Below are 17,945 nucleotides of genomic sequence, written 5' to 3'. Positions count from 1 at the left end.
AAAAAACGTATACCAACAAGACAAGATAAATTTTTTAAAATTAGCAAACAAATTAGGCGAGAGAGCCAAAGACAAAAAAGGAATATATGGAGAAACCATCGGCGACTCTTCCTTATTCTCTTGAATTCATGAGCACTTGCTCAACCTTCCAATTTTGTCATTGTACCTGTGTTGGGTGGTGAACAGCGCTCCTACCACAACCCGCATCAATCATATCCTGCAATTCCACATTGAATGTTCGCCCTAACAATTGAACATAGTCCAAATCCCTAAATGTAGTTTTCTCTGGTTCATCAGATATCTTTGCAACAGGCTTCCCATCGCATTCTGTCATCTTAATCACAATGCTCAGCGGTTGCACACCGGGGATGGAGCACGTGAGTTGGGTTCCGATACCACACATGACATTTGACTCCTGCGCAAAGGTACAATGCAGTTTTGCGGCCCTCTCAAGGTCAAGAGAATCGGAAAAGACAAGCGTCTTCAACTTCGGATCAATATTGAATCGCTTATAATGCTCAATGGCCTTACGACCCCAAACATATGGATTACCCGAATCGTGCCGCAAGCCGACGTACGCTTGTGCGAGGTCAGCATCAAAGTCGCCCAGAAAACCGTCCATTGAAATACAGTCGGTGAGTGCGATGTGAAGATCTTGAGGGTACTCTAGCAACCACTGCTTAAGAGCCACGCGCTGGAAATCCCGTAGAACTGGGGAAAGCTGCTGATGGGCCTGAAACCACTCGTGTGCCTGCGTCCCTACCGCCGGTAGACCCAGCTTCATCGCCAAATGGTAATTGCTCGTGCCAGAAAAGTTCCGTCCAAACGATGGATGCGACTGCAACGTCCTGACAATGGCTTCCTGCACATCAAAGCTGTAGCGCCGTCGTGTCCCAAAATCCGTGACCCGAAACATGTCCAGTTCACCATTCACGTATGTAGCAAAAAGTTTATCCAACTTCGCATTAAGGTGTTCAACTGCCTCGGCAGCCCCAATATGTTGCGTCCGCTTGCTATGCACTACTTCACACACAATCGCTAGTAACGGCACTTCCCATAATATAGTTTCCACCCATGGACCTTTGATTGTGATGGCGAGCTCCCGATACGTTGTATTCGTCTCCCTGTTGCACCGAGTCTTCGGAACAGCATCAATAATGACTTGATCTGGCTTGAACCTGTACTCACGAAGCCAGTCAAGGTAATCCTTTTTGAGGTAACGTTTGGTTGAGAGGTAAGCATATTCATCATCTGTCAAGGCAATGTGCCGCATGAGGTCTACCTGCTCCCGAATAGCATCTGCAGCATCACCCAATTTGTTCTCCGAACTGCGGCACTGAAACTCGTAAACAACGTGAATTGTGGGATAGAAATGAAAGACAGCCTGCTGCATGTGTAACTTGTACGCATCTGTATCAAGGATCGACTTTATAATTGGCTTCATTGTGAAAATGCTATACGTAGGTAGGGTTCTTTTAACCCTCGCTGTTCCCGTGGCTCGTGTGTCTTATATATTCCTCTAGAGTGCTGCTCGTTATTATTATCTGATGTTAACTTGTCTTTTCGCTGGTGACCGCGGTCGGAGAGTTGTTGAACTGTCGTTTACCCTCTTTCCTATGGCAAAAATCAGGCACTTGAATACAGAATTGAGAAAACTTTAAATCAACAATTTTCGCGGAAGCAAGCAAAGGGGATGGAAACCCCGCACGAGTACTGAGACACCGACGCGAGAATATGCTAAAAGGAAACGTTTCTTTATTTTATGTCGGTTACCTGCACAGCTGAGGAAAGGGGGAGATAAATCGCACGTCCTTGAAGGAATCGGCTGCCAAGTGATGTGGGATTTGCCATACCAACCTAACCACCTAACAGCTCCCTTACCTACATGTTCGCCACCTCCGATGCATCGGGCCACTCTCCTCCAAGCACAACCTCCACTCACCCGTACCATTCCCCTTTCCCAAATTTCTATTTAACTATTATGGGCACCTTCACCTCTTATCACTCACCACCTTTTACCCCAATTTCGGGACACCGCTAGTATAAAATTCAGAATAGAACGCCACACGACATCACTCATCCATATGAACGTGCCTAAGACATACCCCTAAAGACACCCGTCACCAAGTGATCACATGTGTGTTTGTTTGTCTGTTTGTGTGTGTGTGTGTGTGTGTGTGTGTGTGTGTATGTGCATCCAAAACTGCGCGTCAATTCAAGTGAATTTATGCCTTTAGTACTCTTCTGAGAAGGGGAGCAAAAAGTAGAAGGAAGAGGAAACAAGAAAGGCACGCTATCCAGTGCACGCAGCGGCCAGACACCAGCACCAAAAGGGCAGCAAAACATAGAATTCTTCCTTCTACAGACAAATACACACTCCATCACGACACGGGGCACTGAGAGGGAGTGCAACGCAAATGAGTAAGAAGGTCAGACTAACTTGTGGTATGGAAACAATAAAAAAAAGTCGAAACGGGGAGGGAAAGGAAAGATTTTGACACAGTCCACTTTACATCTCAAAAGCACGACGCTACGTAAAGGAAAGGAAAGGAAGGAAACAAAAAAAAGATGGGAACCTGAAAGAAAAGACCTAGCTCAGCATATCTGGCTGTCAGTCCCGTTATTGTTGTGAGGCGCTGGTTGCGTTCTTAACCACATTCTTCCATGCGGTTGTCTGCTCCTTAACGCGTGTTCCCTTTGGTGGCACAATTTCTTCAACGGGCGCCATCAATAGCCTGGAAGTTATCTGCGCAACACGAGACCTCGCCTCTAAAATAGAGTTACCCTGTATTCGACGTAACAGAGCAGTTGAACCAGAAGCCGTGTTACGTTTACGATCAGATCCACTCACCGCTGTAGATTCCCCCTTGGTGTTGGTGTTTGTAGTACAAGGCACTGCAAGGACCACAGGGTCCTTACACCCAAGCGAAAGCAAATGCCGACGCCGCGAATCGATATGCTCGTGCAGAGCCCCACGGGGTGATGTGTCCCCCTCCAACGAGACGTTATTAACTCCACCACCAGACGATTGGTGGGGTCCCGCGTGTGTCTTAGTGAGTGCAGGTGTCGTGTCTACGTCGTGCGAAGTTGTAGGACACCTTCGTCCCTGGACTGCCCACGAGTGAGTTCTCAGCTGGCGGCTTGCCTGGTGCGGAGTGGGGAGCCCAGCCGCAAGGGCGGGTTGCGAAGGCACTGGCCGACCATCCTGCGCCCCGCTTTGTTGCACTTCTGAGACACTTAACTCTGTTGCGTGGCGCACTGAAGCAGGCGTTTGGTTAATGGCGCTTCCATTTCTTGAATAAAGGGTGTGTGAGTGCTCACTCGCCTGGTCAGCTCGGTGCTGCTTCTTCCCACCGCTTCTTGACACCGGGCTAATAATGAAGGACGCCAACTCCTCCCCTCCCTCCTCCACTGGTATTCCGCGTAAGGCATTAATAAATTTGGGTTTCACCAGACCCTTGAGCATCGCTTCACGGGATCGTTGCGGCCTCATAAAAGTGGAAAGCGCCCTTGGTGATGCAGCCCCCTGCACTTTATCAGAGCCTGGTTCTTCTCCCTGTATCTGACAGCTTTGTTGCTGCGGTTTTACCGATGGCTCCCGTTCGACAGGATCACTGCTTAATTGGACCATCGGGGTGCGCTCACCACCAGCACTATCTACCAATGCTACACCAATATTCTGAAAGGTAGGCAACCCAGCCTCACATATAACCGATGCAGCATTGTCTTGTCCAGTTTGGCAGTCGGACCGGGGAACGCCTCCCCTTGAATTCCAGTTGCTGCGCATCTGCTTTGAGGCGCCAGCCTTATCCGACGACAAGGCTTCTGCCAGAAAATTTATAGGATCGGCACTGCAGGAGTGAGGAGGTAGCCTCCTAGACGGTTTGACACTAAGAAACTGGTACGTTGACTCCTTCCCCGCGACCCACGTGTTCATCCCACACTCACCAACTATTAAACCATCTAACATGAACACCCTGGTGAGGTTATCTACTCCGGAAGACACTGTGATCATCATTGTGGACGAGAGATCTACAGAGGGTAAAAGCAAATTCTGCGTGCTGTCAACGTCACAAAGAGAGCTGGTTGAGGCTCCAAGATGCAACCCACCGATATCAGAACAATCCTCCTCTCCACCGTCCTGCCCTGCAGCCTCCTCTGGTTCCTGCCCACATGTCCGCACAGTGATCTCCTTGGGGTCATCCACCAGGGCAAGACCAGTCACCGCATTAAACCCACAATGAATTACGTATTCACGGCGGAATCGGCTAAACGTATAGAGTGTCTTCTCTGTGTCCAGTGATCTTGGTCGCAAAGACCCAGTTTGCTGCTTTACCTCCCCAGAGGAGTTCGCAGCATCATCCCCCCCACATGTTACGTCGTCCATTGGCCCGAAAACAGGTGGAACTCCGTCAGTACAAAAAGGGGATCCCGGCCAACTGACAGTAGGTTTCTTATCATCATCGTGCACCAAAGTGACACATGTCTCAAACATGGAGGCATCGTCGCGTGTCTCGCGCAGCAGAATACTGCACACATGAATGTTGCCCTGTTCATCTGAAAACACGAAGTACTGTCCACCGGTGTCCGCTGCTGCGTGCGTCAGACCCACTTCAAGGCCCTTTACGGGAAAAGCAGATCGCAAGCTTACAACCCCCATCATTGTACGCCGCAGTGTGTGCCACAGAGCTACAGTGCCGTCTGCGTGAACAGACATTAGGATATGTTCACCGACAGTACGCAGAGGAAATATCTTAACGATGCGCGAAGTGGTGGCGGTGCTAGGTTGTTCGCCACGCCGTGCTTCAGAAACATTACAAGTCGAGCGTGCCAACATGTCGACAGTTTCCATCACCCACAAAACAGAGCCTTCCTGCCGCTCAGCCAAAACACGATAGAAAAACAGCGCACCGTAAGAGGTACCGCAAACAATGCAGTGCGGCGATACGGCCATTATATGAAGAACTTCTCCGAAATGCGCTGGAACCTCCCATTTCGACGCGCTTGCAATAGTAAATGTGCTGGACTCCCTTGTAGAATAAAGACACCCTCCCGCAGCAAAGATAAAAAAGGTGAGACCTTCACGCATAAGTGTACCAAGCGCAGTCACGCCAGGAGCAACGGTGCTAGGCTGGGTGCCCTCCGCAGCAGCCGTGATAACGTTTGTTGTCTGCCCGTTCATTAAATTCCATACTGCTGCGGCCCCATTATTAAACCCCGTTAGAAGCCGACGCTCAAGTTTGTCGAGGGCAAAACATGTGAGCCTGGCCGCATTCATAACAGCAGAGTCCGAGAACTCTTTGATCTGAAAGGTGAATGAGGAGCCACCAGTAGCTCGCTTCCAAGTCATGACCAAACCCTCTGAGTCGACGGTAATTATCAAATCATGGATGGCACTATACATAACTCCCACCATTGGAGCCATGTGACCCTTATATTTAGAGGAGTAAGCCAAAGCCATGTTTCGGTTCCGACCGTGAGAATAGGGAAACGCAGCAAGGCATATGATACGCTTTCTCAGTGGGTCGGAGACTACACGCTGGGGATGAAGGCGGTCAACTCCAATGATTTGTATTAGGCGAAAACCTTGTGCTTCAAAAATAAATATGACCCCATCAGCCCCAACCGTCACAATTTGTCTCTGATCAAGTTGCATCGCACAGCATCGACATGGGCCGTTGTGGGAATCAAGTGTGGCCATCGGTACGTCGAGGGAGAGATCCCAGACAATGCCGTGGCGTTCTGGTCCCACTGTAACAAGCATTCTCAGATTTGGATTGATGTCGAAGTCGTGTACCGCCGCGTGTGGTGACGGGCCAGAGGTGGGAAACGTCCGCAGCATCCCGCCCGTGTCAAATGAAGTCATTTTGACATAACCATCATCGGAAGCAGTTAGTAATGCATTGGAGTTGTAAAAGATGCTCATCTTGTTAATCCGCTTCTCGTGTAACAAGAGGACAACATGAGGTGTGACAACCCGCTTTGTTGTCCGTGGAATTGAGTAGAATCGCACCTCCCCTCCTGCCGTGGCCAAAAGCAGCATATCCTCGTTTGACGCCGTGCGGTGGTAAAGAGAACAAGTCACAGCATCCACTAAACCAGCAAAGGTGCACTCCTCGACGTGGCACTGCACACAAGAACCTTTAGCGGTACCCCCAAACATGTTGCCTGTCCCTGGCGCTGGTTTTGGCTTCCCGCTGCCATCAACATCTTTCTTCCTCTGCGATGGACGCCCAGGTGGGCCACCGTTGCGGTTACCTAACTTCCCCGACTTTGACCCCACCGATGCCCCAACTCGGACCGTCTCCACACTGTCGTGTGCATACATATAACCCTCGAATGTGTCTACAACCGGGCGACCACGAAACAGGCGCCGGACCTCCAGGGTTTTGGAGTCCAGAATCATCACCCGCCGATCCATCGTTACAATTATAATGCCCTGAATATGATTTGCCCAATGAACGCCGACAACCCAACAGTCCCCACTGAAGACAACACCACAGCTAGCGAGTGTATTAAGGTTCCATGCGCGCACGGTCCCCTCCGATCCACCTGTAAGTAAGATATTGCGCTGCCCATCTGCCTCCATGCACGTACCATTCACGTGCTGCTGAGACGGGAAACAAGATTCCGGATCAGGCACGTTGCTAAACTCACCAAATGTCCCCTGGGAAAGGTTGGAGTGGTGTCTCCCTTGAGAAACCAGAAAAGTAGCAAAATCATCCCAACTGATAGTTCCCTTCGCCTCGTAGTCTACCCTCTTCATCAGGTCCATAATCTCGTCATCCCCCGCAGCGGGCACTAAGCGCCTGACCGCCTGAGAAAACTCGTCCTCACTGAGAGCGCGGGAGTATGTTCTGTCAAAGTTTTGGCTGCAGTCCCAAGCCTGTGTAAGGACTCGCTGCAGCTCTTCTTTATTCTCAAACACGAACTTTAGCCCACTGGGCGAGTTAACCGTCAAGGCACCGCGAGGTTTGTTTCTTCTTTCTACGATAAAAGAGCGCTTGGGCACAAGTGACCCTGCCTTTCCCACGTTCTCCTCTACAGATGCCGCTTGCTCACCCTGTGATTGATCCTCTTTTACGTTTGTTTCCGTGTTCGTGCAACTAGAATTGGCCTGACTGGGAAGAGCAGCGCCGCAGCGACGAAAATCAGTCATCCTCTCGAAAGAAGCATCGTCATTGACAGGGGGTAAACTGGGAGTGGAAGAGAAGACCAGCATGAGCCGCTGCAGGTCCTCCAAACAAAGTTGCTCTTCGAGCGGTGGCACATCCGAACTTTGGGAGTACGCTCCGCTTTCATCCAAACCTTCCTCGCCTGCTGCAGTGTCACAGTTCCCGGTAGCATTCGTAGATTCGAAATGAACAGATCCTAACGTTCCATTTGGCGCAAGCCGGATACAACGCGGCCCATCTGATTCCTTTGGTGGGGCAAGCACCATCAAGCGTCTGTCTTTTCGCTCACCGTGTGCCTGCGTTCCAGCAAACACCGCGTTACATGTGTGGCGTGGCGTCAGGGAAGGCCGTCGACACTGCGGAGAGCGGTTGCAACTGTCAACTGAAGTCATAAGGCCCGGAGTTGAGCGGACAGACACACTCGGTAAGCTGTACATGTCCCGAGGCTCCACACCACCATACTGCTTCACCCGTGGAGCTGTGACGGGTTCATCACCATGCGCATTTTTTTCTGAAAAATTTACGGGCGACCTATTCATTTTAGTCTTGAACCCTCGCCTCTCCACGCCCGCTCTGAACTGCAACGCAACAATACAGATCTACACACACGTACACACCACCACCTAAAAAGGGGGAGAAGCTCTAATACAAAATATATGTGCGAAAGGAGGAAGAGAACCCCTCCTTCAGATTTCTTTTTTTTTTTTTGAAAAGGCAATCCCTCTCCCTTGGTCAACCTTTCTCTTCCTTGTCGACGCGCAAACGAGACAAAAAAATTGACGGAAAGAGATTTTAAAAAGTGGTCGACAACGCCGTCTTTGTCTAAATATTTCTATGGCACACATTTAAACAGCTCAGGCAGAAAACGGTGCAACCGAAAACTTACCGATGTCTACCAACTGGTGCACCCAAGGCAAAACGAAGAGGGAAGATAACAACACTTCCAGCTCCGCAACCAACTCTTAACACAGCTAACCGGCAATATTACGATCTTCAGAAGCCATAATGATTTGCACAAGCATCTTAAGTGTAACTACTAAACTTGTAAACTCATTGTCACACTCCAGGTGATCCTCCTCCGTGATTTGAGTGAGTTTCACAAAAACGTTCGGCAACATTCTGAAAAATACACACGCCTCTCGGAGGTGGACGCCCCAGTCAGCCGCCCCAGCGATGTTAGTGCTCGACGCGACACCAGCACACGACATTGTACGATGCATGACGGGGAGTTGTTGTCCCTTCGAGCACCGCGTGCACGCTTCGATCACGCAAGGTGCGCTGGCAGCCCCACTAGCGGGAGTTCCGGGCAACAAAGGAACTCTTTCATCAGAATTAGACTGACTCCACTTAGGTAACCTAGCAACGAAACCGCTGTCATCAGCACATGAAGTGGCGGCGACAGTACCTACAGGCTTGGAAAAACCAACAACAGTGTTGTTCCTCTTCGTGTCAACCACTGGCGAAGAAACCGCTCCGGTTCGGGTGATGTTGGACTCACCACCCGGAGAGGATGCCGATCGCGCTCCCAAATTCTCGAGTGAAACGTACACTCGGTTGTAAAATATGTCCAGAGCTTCACACATGGCCCCGGAGCTCCCAATGACAGCGGCAATGCGACTCAAAAACTTGATAATAGAAGAGTATTCGAAAATGAACCTTCTTGAAAATGCACCGTTGGCGCTAAGATGAGCAAAACTTGGGCCGGTGTTCGACGATACGGCAGCACCAACTGTCGCCGGACTACCAACGGTTAAGTTGACTGTAGCGACCGTGTTGTTACTGTCCTGACAAGCGACTGGGGCCCCATGTGATGAGGCGAAGGCACACGAATCCCCCTCCCTCTTTAGTGAAACATCTGCCGATACCACACGGGAACGCGAATCCGAATCAAGAAATCGGTCATCAGCGTCCGGTGGGAGTACGTCAACAGAAACGCTCGCCATTGCTGGTGGTGCCACTGGCGCTGGGGTCGCGACCTCAGTTCGGCTGTTGTTTGCACTACAGGCACCCTTATTTGTTGCTATGACGCGCTGCATCCCATCCAACTGCTGTTGCCACCGCGGTCGCATCGCCTCCCCAAACATCATCTGATGAATTTCTGCTATCACACGGTTTTCGTCGAGCAGACGAGCAATTCGTGCGCATGCATTGCAGAAACTCTGCCTCAGCATCAACCTCGACCCATCGCACCACATGGTGGCTAAGACATTGCACAAATTCGTGCATTCCGCGTATGACAATTTTTCACAGAAACGATTCTTTAGTTGGTGCTCAAATCCAAAAACAAAGGTAGCGTAGTCTACCCCCAAAAAGCCACGGAGAGCAAAGCATCGCTGTAAAGCTGTTAACAGGGGTGTGTTCCGCGAAATCACCTTGCCTCCACGTCCACGATACGCAGAGTGCAAGAAAGTGCACACGTGCTTGAGGTTTTCCCACTGTCGCTTTAGAGAGCCGTCGCTAATACCTGCACATCTGAGCTTTTCACGATCGTCACAGCGCTTCGGGCGCCGACTCCAAAAAAGAAAGCGCGTTTCCGGCTCACCGTCAGGCTCCATTTTGTGCATACCGTCTCCAAAGAAGAATTTGAGCACCTCCTCGTTGACACTGTAATATTCCTCCACTAGCAGCCGGCGATCTTTCAAGGGCATACAAATGGCATAGCTGGAGAGAAAGGCGTAAGGTGTCGCAAGGTAATTATCACGCAACACATCGAATATATTGAATTGCTCCTCAATCTCCTTTCGCAGGTATACGGATTTCTCAGTCGCTGTAACGGCCAATATCCGCTGTAATTCTTCATGGAACGTGCGCCTTGCGCTGCTAGATGGTGCACTCCCCTTTTCCAACAGTGAACCGTTCTCTTTCCTACATTCTTCATTGATCACACAATTGTCATCACTGGGAGGCGCAACCTCTACTTCACACTCCGCTGGGCAGTTCTCACGTCCACGAGCAGCGGATTCCGACAAGTGCTGCTCAAAGAGCTCAGTTCCTGGCGAGGGCAGCGACTGATACCCACGCCCTTCATCACCCTTCAAGGACGCTGCTGCAGCATCCAGCATTAACCGCAAGGTTTTATCAATGGAGTGACCAGCCGTATACGCTCGGAGCATGTCAAGATCGATACTCATGGGCCACGCAGAATAGGACTGAAGCGTTAAGCGCGACGACATGCCTGTAGGAGCTTACAGGACCTGCGCCAAGGCGAGGGCACAACGAAGAATAGGACCGCGTCCGAACGCACGAAAAGGAAAAAAAAGAAAAAAAGAGGGGACGAGCTGTCCTGTAGCGACGTGAAGAAGAGAAGACAGCAACCATACCAAGGGGTTTACAATACAACAACTTTTCAATCGTAGGGCACTATCCCGTTTCCGACATCCGTTTCTTCCCGTCTAGAAACTGAAACAAGGAGAAGTGGCGTAAAAAAAAAAACCACACAACGTAGAGGCCGTCGTACCTACATGTCCCATTGGCACCACGCACACGCCAGAAAAAAAAAGCACGCGCGCAAAAACAAGCAGCAGCCTCCACGAGCGAAGTATTAGAGACCAAGCCGCGACATGGTATTTGAAAACGCATTGTTCGACTTTGCGTTTGATGCACCATCCTTCTTAGGTATAGCGGTCCCCCGGCGACTCAGTGGGCGAAGCGGCCCCGGTTGCGCACCCGTTACTTGTCTTAACTCGACAGTCATAGAAACCGGTGGTTCAGAGCCTGCCTGAGTGTGGTTGGCCCGCTTAACATCACCATAGGTTTCGGTGCGTGCCGCCTTCCTCGCGGTCATACGGCCCTCATCAATGCTACCGATGCCGTGTGTCTTTTGTTCATTCTTCAGAGAAGGCGGCAGCGCCTTCAAAGCCCCGGGAACCGTCACGCGACTCCTCTTACCTCGAACCAAAGAGCCTTTAGGTAGGTTCCGTAGGGCAACAGTGGAAGCAATTTGCCCATCTTTCGACACCCGATCTCCAGATACAACGTCATCATTGTGCCTCTTACGCTTTCTTCGCCGTGTGCGACCGACGGCTGCAGCGGCGGCAGCAGCGGCTAAGTGATTACTAGTGGAAAGGTGAGTGCCCTCCTCCTCCTCCTCCTCCTCACTGTTGGTATATCTCACATTCCTTTGCTTGCAACTTTGCACAAATGATCCCATTTCCTTCTTGTGACGTAGCTGTTCTGCTGCGAGGCAACGGCAACACACGTACAGTCCCCGATTTGCACGCAAAGCCTCCCCAGCGGCAGGACCTCCAACGAAACCCTCACTATCTTCTAGGGAACATACTGAAGGAGCACACGGAGATCGCAGAAGTTTTGTTTTGCCGGGACAAAGATGTAGACCACAACGGCGACACCAGAGCCGATGAGCCATCCTAAGTGACCATATTCCTCCTCGCCCATCGTGATGACCCGCCGCACGTGAACGTTTCTTGCTTCGGTAACACGGTCCCAAAGGATGACTTGCGCCACGCCGCAGCGCATGTGAGCCGTAGTGGGCAGAGAGATCATGGAATAATGTCGTTGCTACACCCGCTGCTACGAATCCCCCTTTCGGTGACGAAGACGATGAGTTAGCTGAAGGGGAAAAATCGCCAGACGACAGATTAATCATTGCGACTGAAAGCGAAGCGCACCACTCAGCGGCGAGCACTTGGCACTGCAACGACGGGTCTGGTGGAATACTGCGGGGGAAAAGACCCGGTTGGCTCAATGACTGGAAAGCTGGGAGGTTAACCGCAGGACCTGTCATCGGGTCCCCTAAATTAGAATCTTCGCCAACCATCTAAAGTGGGCAAAAAAGAAAAAAAAATGTGTAGACGAAGGAGAAAAAAGTGAAAATTGAATCTTGGTGACAGGAAAGAAAGAAGCACATCAAAAAAAAAAAGAGAGAGAGAGAAAGCGACCAAGATTCAGTGTTCCAGGTCGAAAGAGATAAAGCAACAGCACATAAGTGGTAACATTTATTCCCCCTTATGGCAACAACAGCTGCAAGCAGCAGTAGACACACCTACTGGTACAAAAGACACCTATTGGTACAAATTTCCCCATTTTCCTCCTTCCAATACAATTACTTCAGTCTGCGACGTGGTCTTTATTTGCACACAGACCCGTGTGTCACGCAGTTCTCCACTTCACCCTCCTTACGGTCATCATTGGCTTTCTCTCTTTACTTTACCGCCATTTAACATATACATATAAAAACCGGCCCGTTCCATTACATGGGCGCAATAATAACAATAATAACTAGTCCCGCAGGGCACAGCAAATACGAGACCTGGCAAAAAAAAGTACGAGGTAAAAGAGTAAAAAAAAAAAGATGAAACGTTAATGGTAGTTACAAACCAACACGCGCAACAGAAAAAAGAGATGAGTTCTCAAGCGCGAAGAAGGGAAACATATACATATATATATATGTATATACATGCATGCTTAGGGTAGCTAGATATATACCACATTGTACAAAAAAAAAAACTCAACTGATCCATCAGCAATAAGTACAATAGAAAAATGTGGGGAAGGTTATAGGGAGAGAGAGAGAGAGAAAAACAGTTCTTAAAGAAACAGAGTGCAGTGAGGGTGATGCTGACAGTCTCCAACACCAAATGCAACCAAAAACCAAAGTAGGATACACGACAGACGGGAGCAAGCGCACTTTCAACAGTGGTGGGTAACGATAAGAGCACTAATATAAACCAAATCTCTCTCTCTTTTGTGCCTGCTCCCCCCCCCTTTTCCTCCCTCAAAAAATGAGACTACTTCCTTAACTATACTACTGGGACGCTACATCAACGTAAACTCATCCTCTTCGCCCCTCTTCTTTAGCGCTGCTTGTACGTCTGCCATAGTTAGAATTGTGTTCCGCAGCGAATGGAGGAGCCGACGGTGACTCTCCCTAAGTAACACTTCCGGTTCAATATACCAACCAAATCGGGCGTGTACCACATCCCTCCACTTAGCGATCCACCTATGGTGAGACTTGTTAAAGGTAGAATCCAACCTTGTTTGTTCCCTTGAGACCAACATCGTTCCAGTGCTAAGTTCTTTTGGCGAAAGTACCGTACTCGCACCGCGAGGATCTCCAATCCCCCTAACTTCTGTTGACTCACTGCTTTCATTTACCTTAGGCATCATCCTATTCTCTTCACGACGCTGAGCACACCACCGCAAGTACCCCGCCCGTCGCGCCTTCATCTGCTCCTCCAGCATGTTGAGCTTGTACTCGTCTGTCGTTACAACATGCTCCCAAAGAACGCTTCCAACAACATAACTGATGCGGCTCACATTGGGAGCCTCAAACGTCTGCTTCTTCAACCGAGCACGGCACTGATATTCAAGTCGACGCCATTGTCGAAGCATACGTTTAATCGCTCGCTTCTTGCGCCCCAAGCAGTGACGGAAAAACCCTTGCAGTGTACGGATTGCCTGCATAACCTCCGCAATTTTGCGTCGAATCCGGAATCGGTGATGGTAAAGTATGTATTCACGTATAGCATTCGTATGGGCAGTTAGTATAGCAGGCGATTGCTGCATCACAAACGCATAAAGTTTGGGGTTCGCAAACCGAAGATACGTTTCGTCGCCCAACGGCTGCCGCACCGTCGTGCGTACTTTCGACGTGCGGTTCATCATCAGTGTGGCTGTTGAAGACATAAAGTCGGAGTTCATGGTGTTGGCGAATGTGCTCTCATTAGCACAGAACGTACCACATTCACCACCACCATCGTCGAGTATGTTAGACTCAGTATCTCGGGTGGAAAATGGATTTTCATATGCCATTGAGCCAAGTTCACTACGTAATGATGAGGGAAGAAGCAGTTGCAGTGAAAACCCGCGTGTCACAGCACCGGGTGCGCATTCACTCAGCACCTTCGTTATCTGACCACGCTGCAAGATGAGACTCCGTTGCGTATTGCCCTGCACATGATCTGGTATAAGAGAGAACGTTTGCACCATAGTGCCCCCACGCACCTTGGAAATAGAACTATACTCCCGTACTAATAAGTGCGCTACCTTCTTCGGCTCGGAGCGCGCATCACTACCGTCGCAGCTCTCGGTCCATTGGTCCTTCGTAACGCGACTTCCCTCTGTGCATAGAGTAGTGCTATTGCTAACCATTTGCAGGAAATTCTGAGAGTGAGGAACTTTCACCTGCAGAATACGCGCTTCCTCAACAAAAGCGGTACCCCCTAAAAGGAATTTGTCTTCACCATTCCATAGCATCCCCGCCTTGAATTGCGGCGGCCGCACAGTAACTGCGGTCAGGACTCCACCCCTGACAGACGGATGATGCCTATACCATCCTTCACTCCAGACAGTGAGATCTCGGGCACTCTCCCCCTCGATGAGACCTTCAGTAACTCGACGGCCAACGCTCGTGGCTTCCATGCGTGCGCCAGCCATTAAATATTGCTTCCTCGCCTCAGCAGCAGCGGCAGTACGAAGAAGTAACCCGTGAATTTCCAGAAGCGTTTGCTCCGTGAACTGATGATGATAACCGCTTGTTGCTGCAATCACAGTATCGCCGGGCTTCATTCCGGCCGCGGCTACTTCGTCGACGGCAATATGTTTTAACGACACAGGGAATGCATTTAACAGACATTTTCGCGTTATCCGGGGGTCCTTGGTGGTTTCGGAATCCCTCTTTCGAAGGGGGGCGCACAACCGTAACCTCTCCGTATGTCCTGTGGTCGATGTTTGGAAGTCCTCCGACAAGGAACAGTCGCTGCCAATATCCCCTGTCTGCAACAACGTTATCTGGCCACTTGTTCGTTCTGCCCCACTCGAATCCGAAGAGCATGTTTCCGACTGACTTCGATTTTTGCTCCCAGATACGAGTAAAGCATGTGAAAACGAAGTGCTGCCTGCCGCAGTCGCACCCTCCCTCCTGATGAATGGTAACGGGAAAGACCTCACCACCCCACTACATGAATTTTCTAATACGTTTACATCACTTTTCGCATTTTCTTCCTCAGATTGCGGCTGCCTTTCTGTATTGCGCTGATTGTCCATCCCCCTAGCCTACGGCAAGGAAAACAAGAAATGAGCCCCTACACCCACCGGAATCTCGCAAATAAGAGGTCAGTGGGCTTTGGTGCTTTTCGTTCTAATGTAGAACAGAAAAAACAATGGGGGAAAGCAACGAAATCAAGTATCATCTTTGTTCGGGTTAGGTTTATACATCCCTGACGCTGGGGCAAACCTCTGCAGCCGACAACCGGAGGGCGTACACACCCGCGTACGTTCCCCCGCAGCGCTAGCACAGCAAGGTAAAGGGCATTTTATTTTTTTTAAAGTCATGAAAGCAAAAGAAAAAAAAGGTGAAAAAGACCGTAGAAAATTATCAAGGGCTCCGTCAAACGAGGAATACAAGAACTCGCAAGGGCACGCACGAAAACTACCCTTGCAGTCCTAATCACATTTGTCCCACCACTTCCATGATCAAGCCTCAATAGTCTTGGGTTCAATCACGGTGATCACATCGGGAAGTACCTCGTCTTCCTCTATCATACTCTGTGGGCGCATGATTTTAACATTTACGCCAATGGTGCCTGCACGCAAGTGGCAATGACGGGTGGCCGTGTCAACGAAGTGTTTGTGAGCAGTACCCGACTTAATCATGTAGCCGTCACGGAATGTCATACTCTTCGCGCGCTGGCCCTTGATCTTTCCGCCAATTGTCACCTCACAGCCCTTTGCGCCGGATTCCATCACGTAACGGATGATGCCCATGGCCGCACGGCGCACTTGAAGGTTGCTGAGAAGCTTGAAACGCAGGGATTCGGCCTGCGCCATTGCGGACAGTCCACGCACCTCCACGCGCTCGGCGAACAGCTGCAGTTTGCCTTCCTTGTAGTTAAACCGCTGCTGAAGGCAAGCCGTTAGCTCACGGATGCGGCGGCCCTTCTCACCGAGGACTTCGCGGGTCTTTGTGGAACGGATGACAATCTCCGTGCGAGTGGGAGTAACACGATGTTCAACGCCAGCGAAACCGTCGTCAGCCAACTCGCGCTTTAAGAACTCGAAAAGCTCGGCGTAGAAGACCCCATCGCGCACCATCATGCGCTTCTTAGATAGAGGCCCCATCCTTCCTTCAGTGCTAAGTATCGCTGACCTTGGCTTGTGGTTCGGTGTCGATTCTCGAATTGACGGTCCACTTTACAAAACAGAATGGGCAAGATCATTTTTCTCCCTGCACGGGAAGGGAAGAACAAGCAGTAGCGCAAACATAATTAAGAGGAAGAGACCCCTCTCGAGTGAAAAATCAGATGCTACGATAGCAGCAGCATAGCCACATGCAGTCATCGGCAGCCCGATGGAAGTGAAGAAGGGAAATAAGGAAAAGAAAAGGAAGGGGAGCGGTTGTTGACGCACCACGTTCGGGCCGTTTGTCTGCCCAGTGACGCCATGCCTCATACACCTGCCTACAAGTACCGTCACCGGGGTCAAGCCACTTCATCCGGTGTATGTTAATATGACACGGTCCCGCATCGGGCAACCTGCCGATGTAACTGGATGACGGTGCGTAATACTGAACCCCAACCCACCAAGGGTGGCGAGTGCCGCCTCAACCGCCTCCTCATTCTCCTTTTCGGGATCCTCAATAATTAATTTCGCAGATGCCCGCACCACAGCCAACTCCTCCTCCGACTTTGCCGAACTGCACGGCATCGGGGCCACGTCAACTCGGCAAATGTCCTCGCTTTGGATGCGCTCCAAAACCTTTGAATGAGCAAACTCCTGGAAAACCGCAAGGTACATCCGCTCAAAAGCCGGTGATGTATTTGTTGGAAGATAGAAAGGCGCTGACCTGTGCACAACAGTAACAACTCAAATGCTTCCCTACGCCCCTTGTCTTCGGTTTGTCCGCTTATGTTAGTTCCTCCGCCCTCTTTTGATGTCTGTCTCCACGTGGTTGCTACACCCCACATGAAATAAAACCAACACAATCAATGATGACCAAAAAAGTTGCGATGGACAAGTTGAATCAAGACACATGAGGGCGAAAAGAAGTACATCTGATGACGGCGAACTTACCAACAAAGACCACAGACCCGTCACCTACAGGCAATCGTAGATATTGCAAGGTGAAAGATGAACAGAGAAAACGTTAATAACGAGCCAAGAGTTTAGTCAAAGTGAATCAAAATCCACCTATTACCTTTTCATAGAACAACGGGAACCGAAGCACGGCCGTTCGAACAACTGAATGGAAACAGCTATTCGTCACCTTCGGCTTAGACACCGTCAACACAACTACACGCCCCCTCGCCACTATCGCTCTCTTATTTCTCCGCGACAGCAACGTACGCGCAACACGTCCTTCATGGGGGCATTCGCACTAGACCCCTCCCCCCTGCATCGCATTCATCATGTTCTGCATTTGCCGCATCTGAACCCGCCGCACCGCCTCCTCATTCAGTCGCATTGCCGTCGCACGATACAATTCGTCCCACTTCGCACTGCAGTTCGAAGCACATTTCTTCTCAGCGAGATCGGTATCGAGGCGATACCGAATGGGCGCCTGCGACGTCCGCAGTAAGGTGTACAACTCCTCCGTGTCAAGGCACCGTTCCATGCAGAAGGCTGCACTGCGATGTAAGATATTGGATTGCATGCGCAAGGCGCCCACACTCTGAAAGGCCTGTGTAGCCCTTTGCTCGAATGGCGTCATAGGTGGGGTTGGGGGTTGCATCACGTTTCCCCAAGTAGGAAAGAGACCGTGTTTCGGTACTACCGCTACTCTTGCAATCCTCAAGCGCGACGAATGCAACAGGT

The 17,945-nt window shown here is 50.4% G+C and overlaps 8 protein-coding genes across 8 annotated transcripts; all 8 read right to left on the bottom strand.

Moving 5' to 3' along the window:
• Positions 1 to 157: 157 nt before the first annotated feature.
• Positions 158 to 1,444, bottom strand: TbgDal_X13960 (nicotinate phosphoribosyltransferase, putative; the record flags this gene model as incomplete). Its single annotated transcript, XM_011780261.1, has 1 exon — positions 158 to 1,444. The coding sequence occupies one exon, from the start codon at positions 1,442 to 1,444 to the stop codon at positions 158 to 160; it is 1,287 nt and encodes a 428-aa protein (XP_011778563.1).
• A 1,176-nt stretch (positions 1,445 to 2,620) lies between these two features.
• TbgDal_X13950 (hypothetical protein, conserved) lies at positions 2,621 to 7,714 on the bottom strand (the record flags this gene model as incomplete). The annotated part of the gene is made up of 1 exon (XM_011780260.1): positions 2,621 to 7,714. The coding sequence occupies one exon, from the start codon at positions 7,712 to 7,714 to the stop codon at positions 2,621 to 2,623; it is 5,094 nt and encodes a 1,697-aa protein (XP_011778562.1).
• Positions 7,715 to 8,146: 432 nt separating this feature from the next.
• TbgDal_X13940 (hypothetical protein, conserved) lies at positions 8,147 to 10,348 on the bottom strand (the record flags this gene model as incomplete). The annotated part of the gene is made up of 1 exon (XM_011780259.1): positions 8,147 to 10,348. The coding sequence occupies one exon, from the start codon at positions 10,346 to 10,348 to the stop codon at positions 8,147 to 8,149; it is 2,202 nt and encodes a 733-aa protein (XP_011778561.1).
• Positions 10,349 to 10,716: 368 nt separating this feature from the next.
• TbgDal_X13930 (hypothetical protein, conserved) lies at positions 10,717 to 11,952 on the bottom strand (the record flags this gene model as incomplete). The annotated part of the gene is made up of 1 exon (XM_011780258.1): positions 10,717 to 11,952. The coding sequence occupies one exon, from the start codon at positions 11,950 to 11,952 to the stop codon at positions 10,717 to 10,719; it is 1,236 nt and encodes a 411-aa protein (XP_011778560.1).
• A 998-nt stretch (positions 11,953 to 12,950) lies between these two features.
• On the bottom strand, positions 12,951 to 15,179 carry TbgDal_X13920 (hypothetical protein, conserved; the record flags this gene model as incomplete). Its single annotated transcript, XM_011780257.1, has 1 exon — positions 12,951 to 15,179. One exon carries the CDS (start codon positions 15,177 to 15,179, stop codon positions 12,951 to 12,953), a length of 2,229 nt encoding a protein of 742 aa, XP_011778559.1.
• Positions 15,180 to 15,608: 429 nt separating this feature from the next.
• On the bottom strand, positions 15,609 to 16,253 carry TbgDal_X13910 (40S ribosomal protein S3, putative; the record flags this gene model as incomplete). Its single annotated transcript, XM_011780256.1, has 1 exon — positions 15,609 to 16,253. The coding sequence occupies one exon, from the start codon at positions 16,251 to 16,253 to the stop codon at positions 15,609 to 15,611; it is 645 nt and encodes a 214-aa protein (XP_011778558.1).
• Positions 16,254 to 16,774: 521 nt separating this feature from the next.
• TbgDal_X13900 (hypothetical protein, conserved) lies at positions 16,775 to 17,098 on the bottom strand (the record flags this gene model as incomplete). Its single annotated transcript, XM_011780255.1, has 1 exon — positions 16,775 to 17,098. One exon carries the CDS (start codon positions 17,096 to 17,098, stop codon positions 16,775 to 16,777), a length of 324 nt encoding a protein of 107 aa, XP_011778557.1.
• Positions 17,099 to 17,508: 410 nt separating this feature from the next.
• On the bottom strand, positions 17,509 to 17,862 carry TbgDal_X13890 (hypothetical protein, conserved; the record flags this gene model as incomplete). Its single annotated transcript, XM_011780254.1, has 1 exon — positions 17,509 to 17,862. One exon carries the CDS (start codon positions 17,860 to 17,862, stop codon positions 17,509 to 17,511), a length of 354 nt encoding a protein of 117 aa, XP_011778556.1.
• Between the last annotated feature and the right edge of the window lie 83 nt (positions 17,863 to 17,945).

Source organism: Trypanosoma brucei, chromosome 10 (genome assembly GCF_000210295.1).
Source record: "Trypanosoma brucei gambiense DAL972 chromosome 10, complete sequence".
In the NCBI taxonomy this organism is placed as follows: Eukaryota; Euglenozoa; class Kinetoplastea; order Trypanosomatida; family Trypanosomatidae; genus Trypanosoma; species Trypanosoma brucei.
Note: the sequence above shows the minus strand (reverse complement) of the source record. Positions and strands in the feature narration are given on the sequence as shown.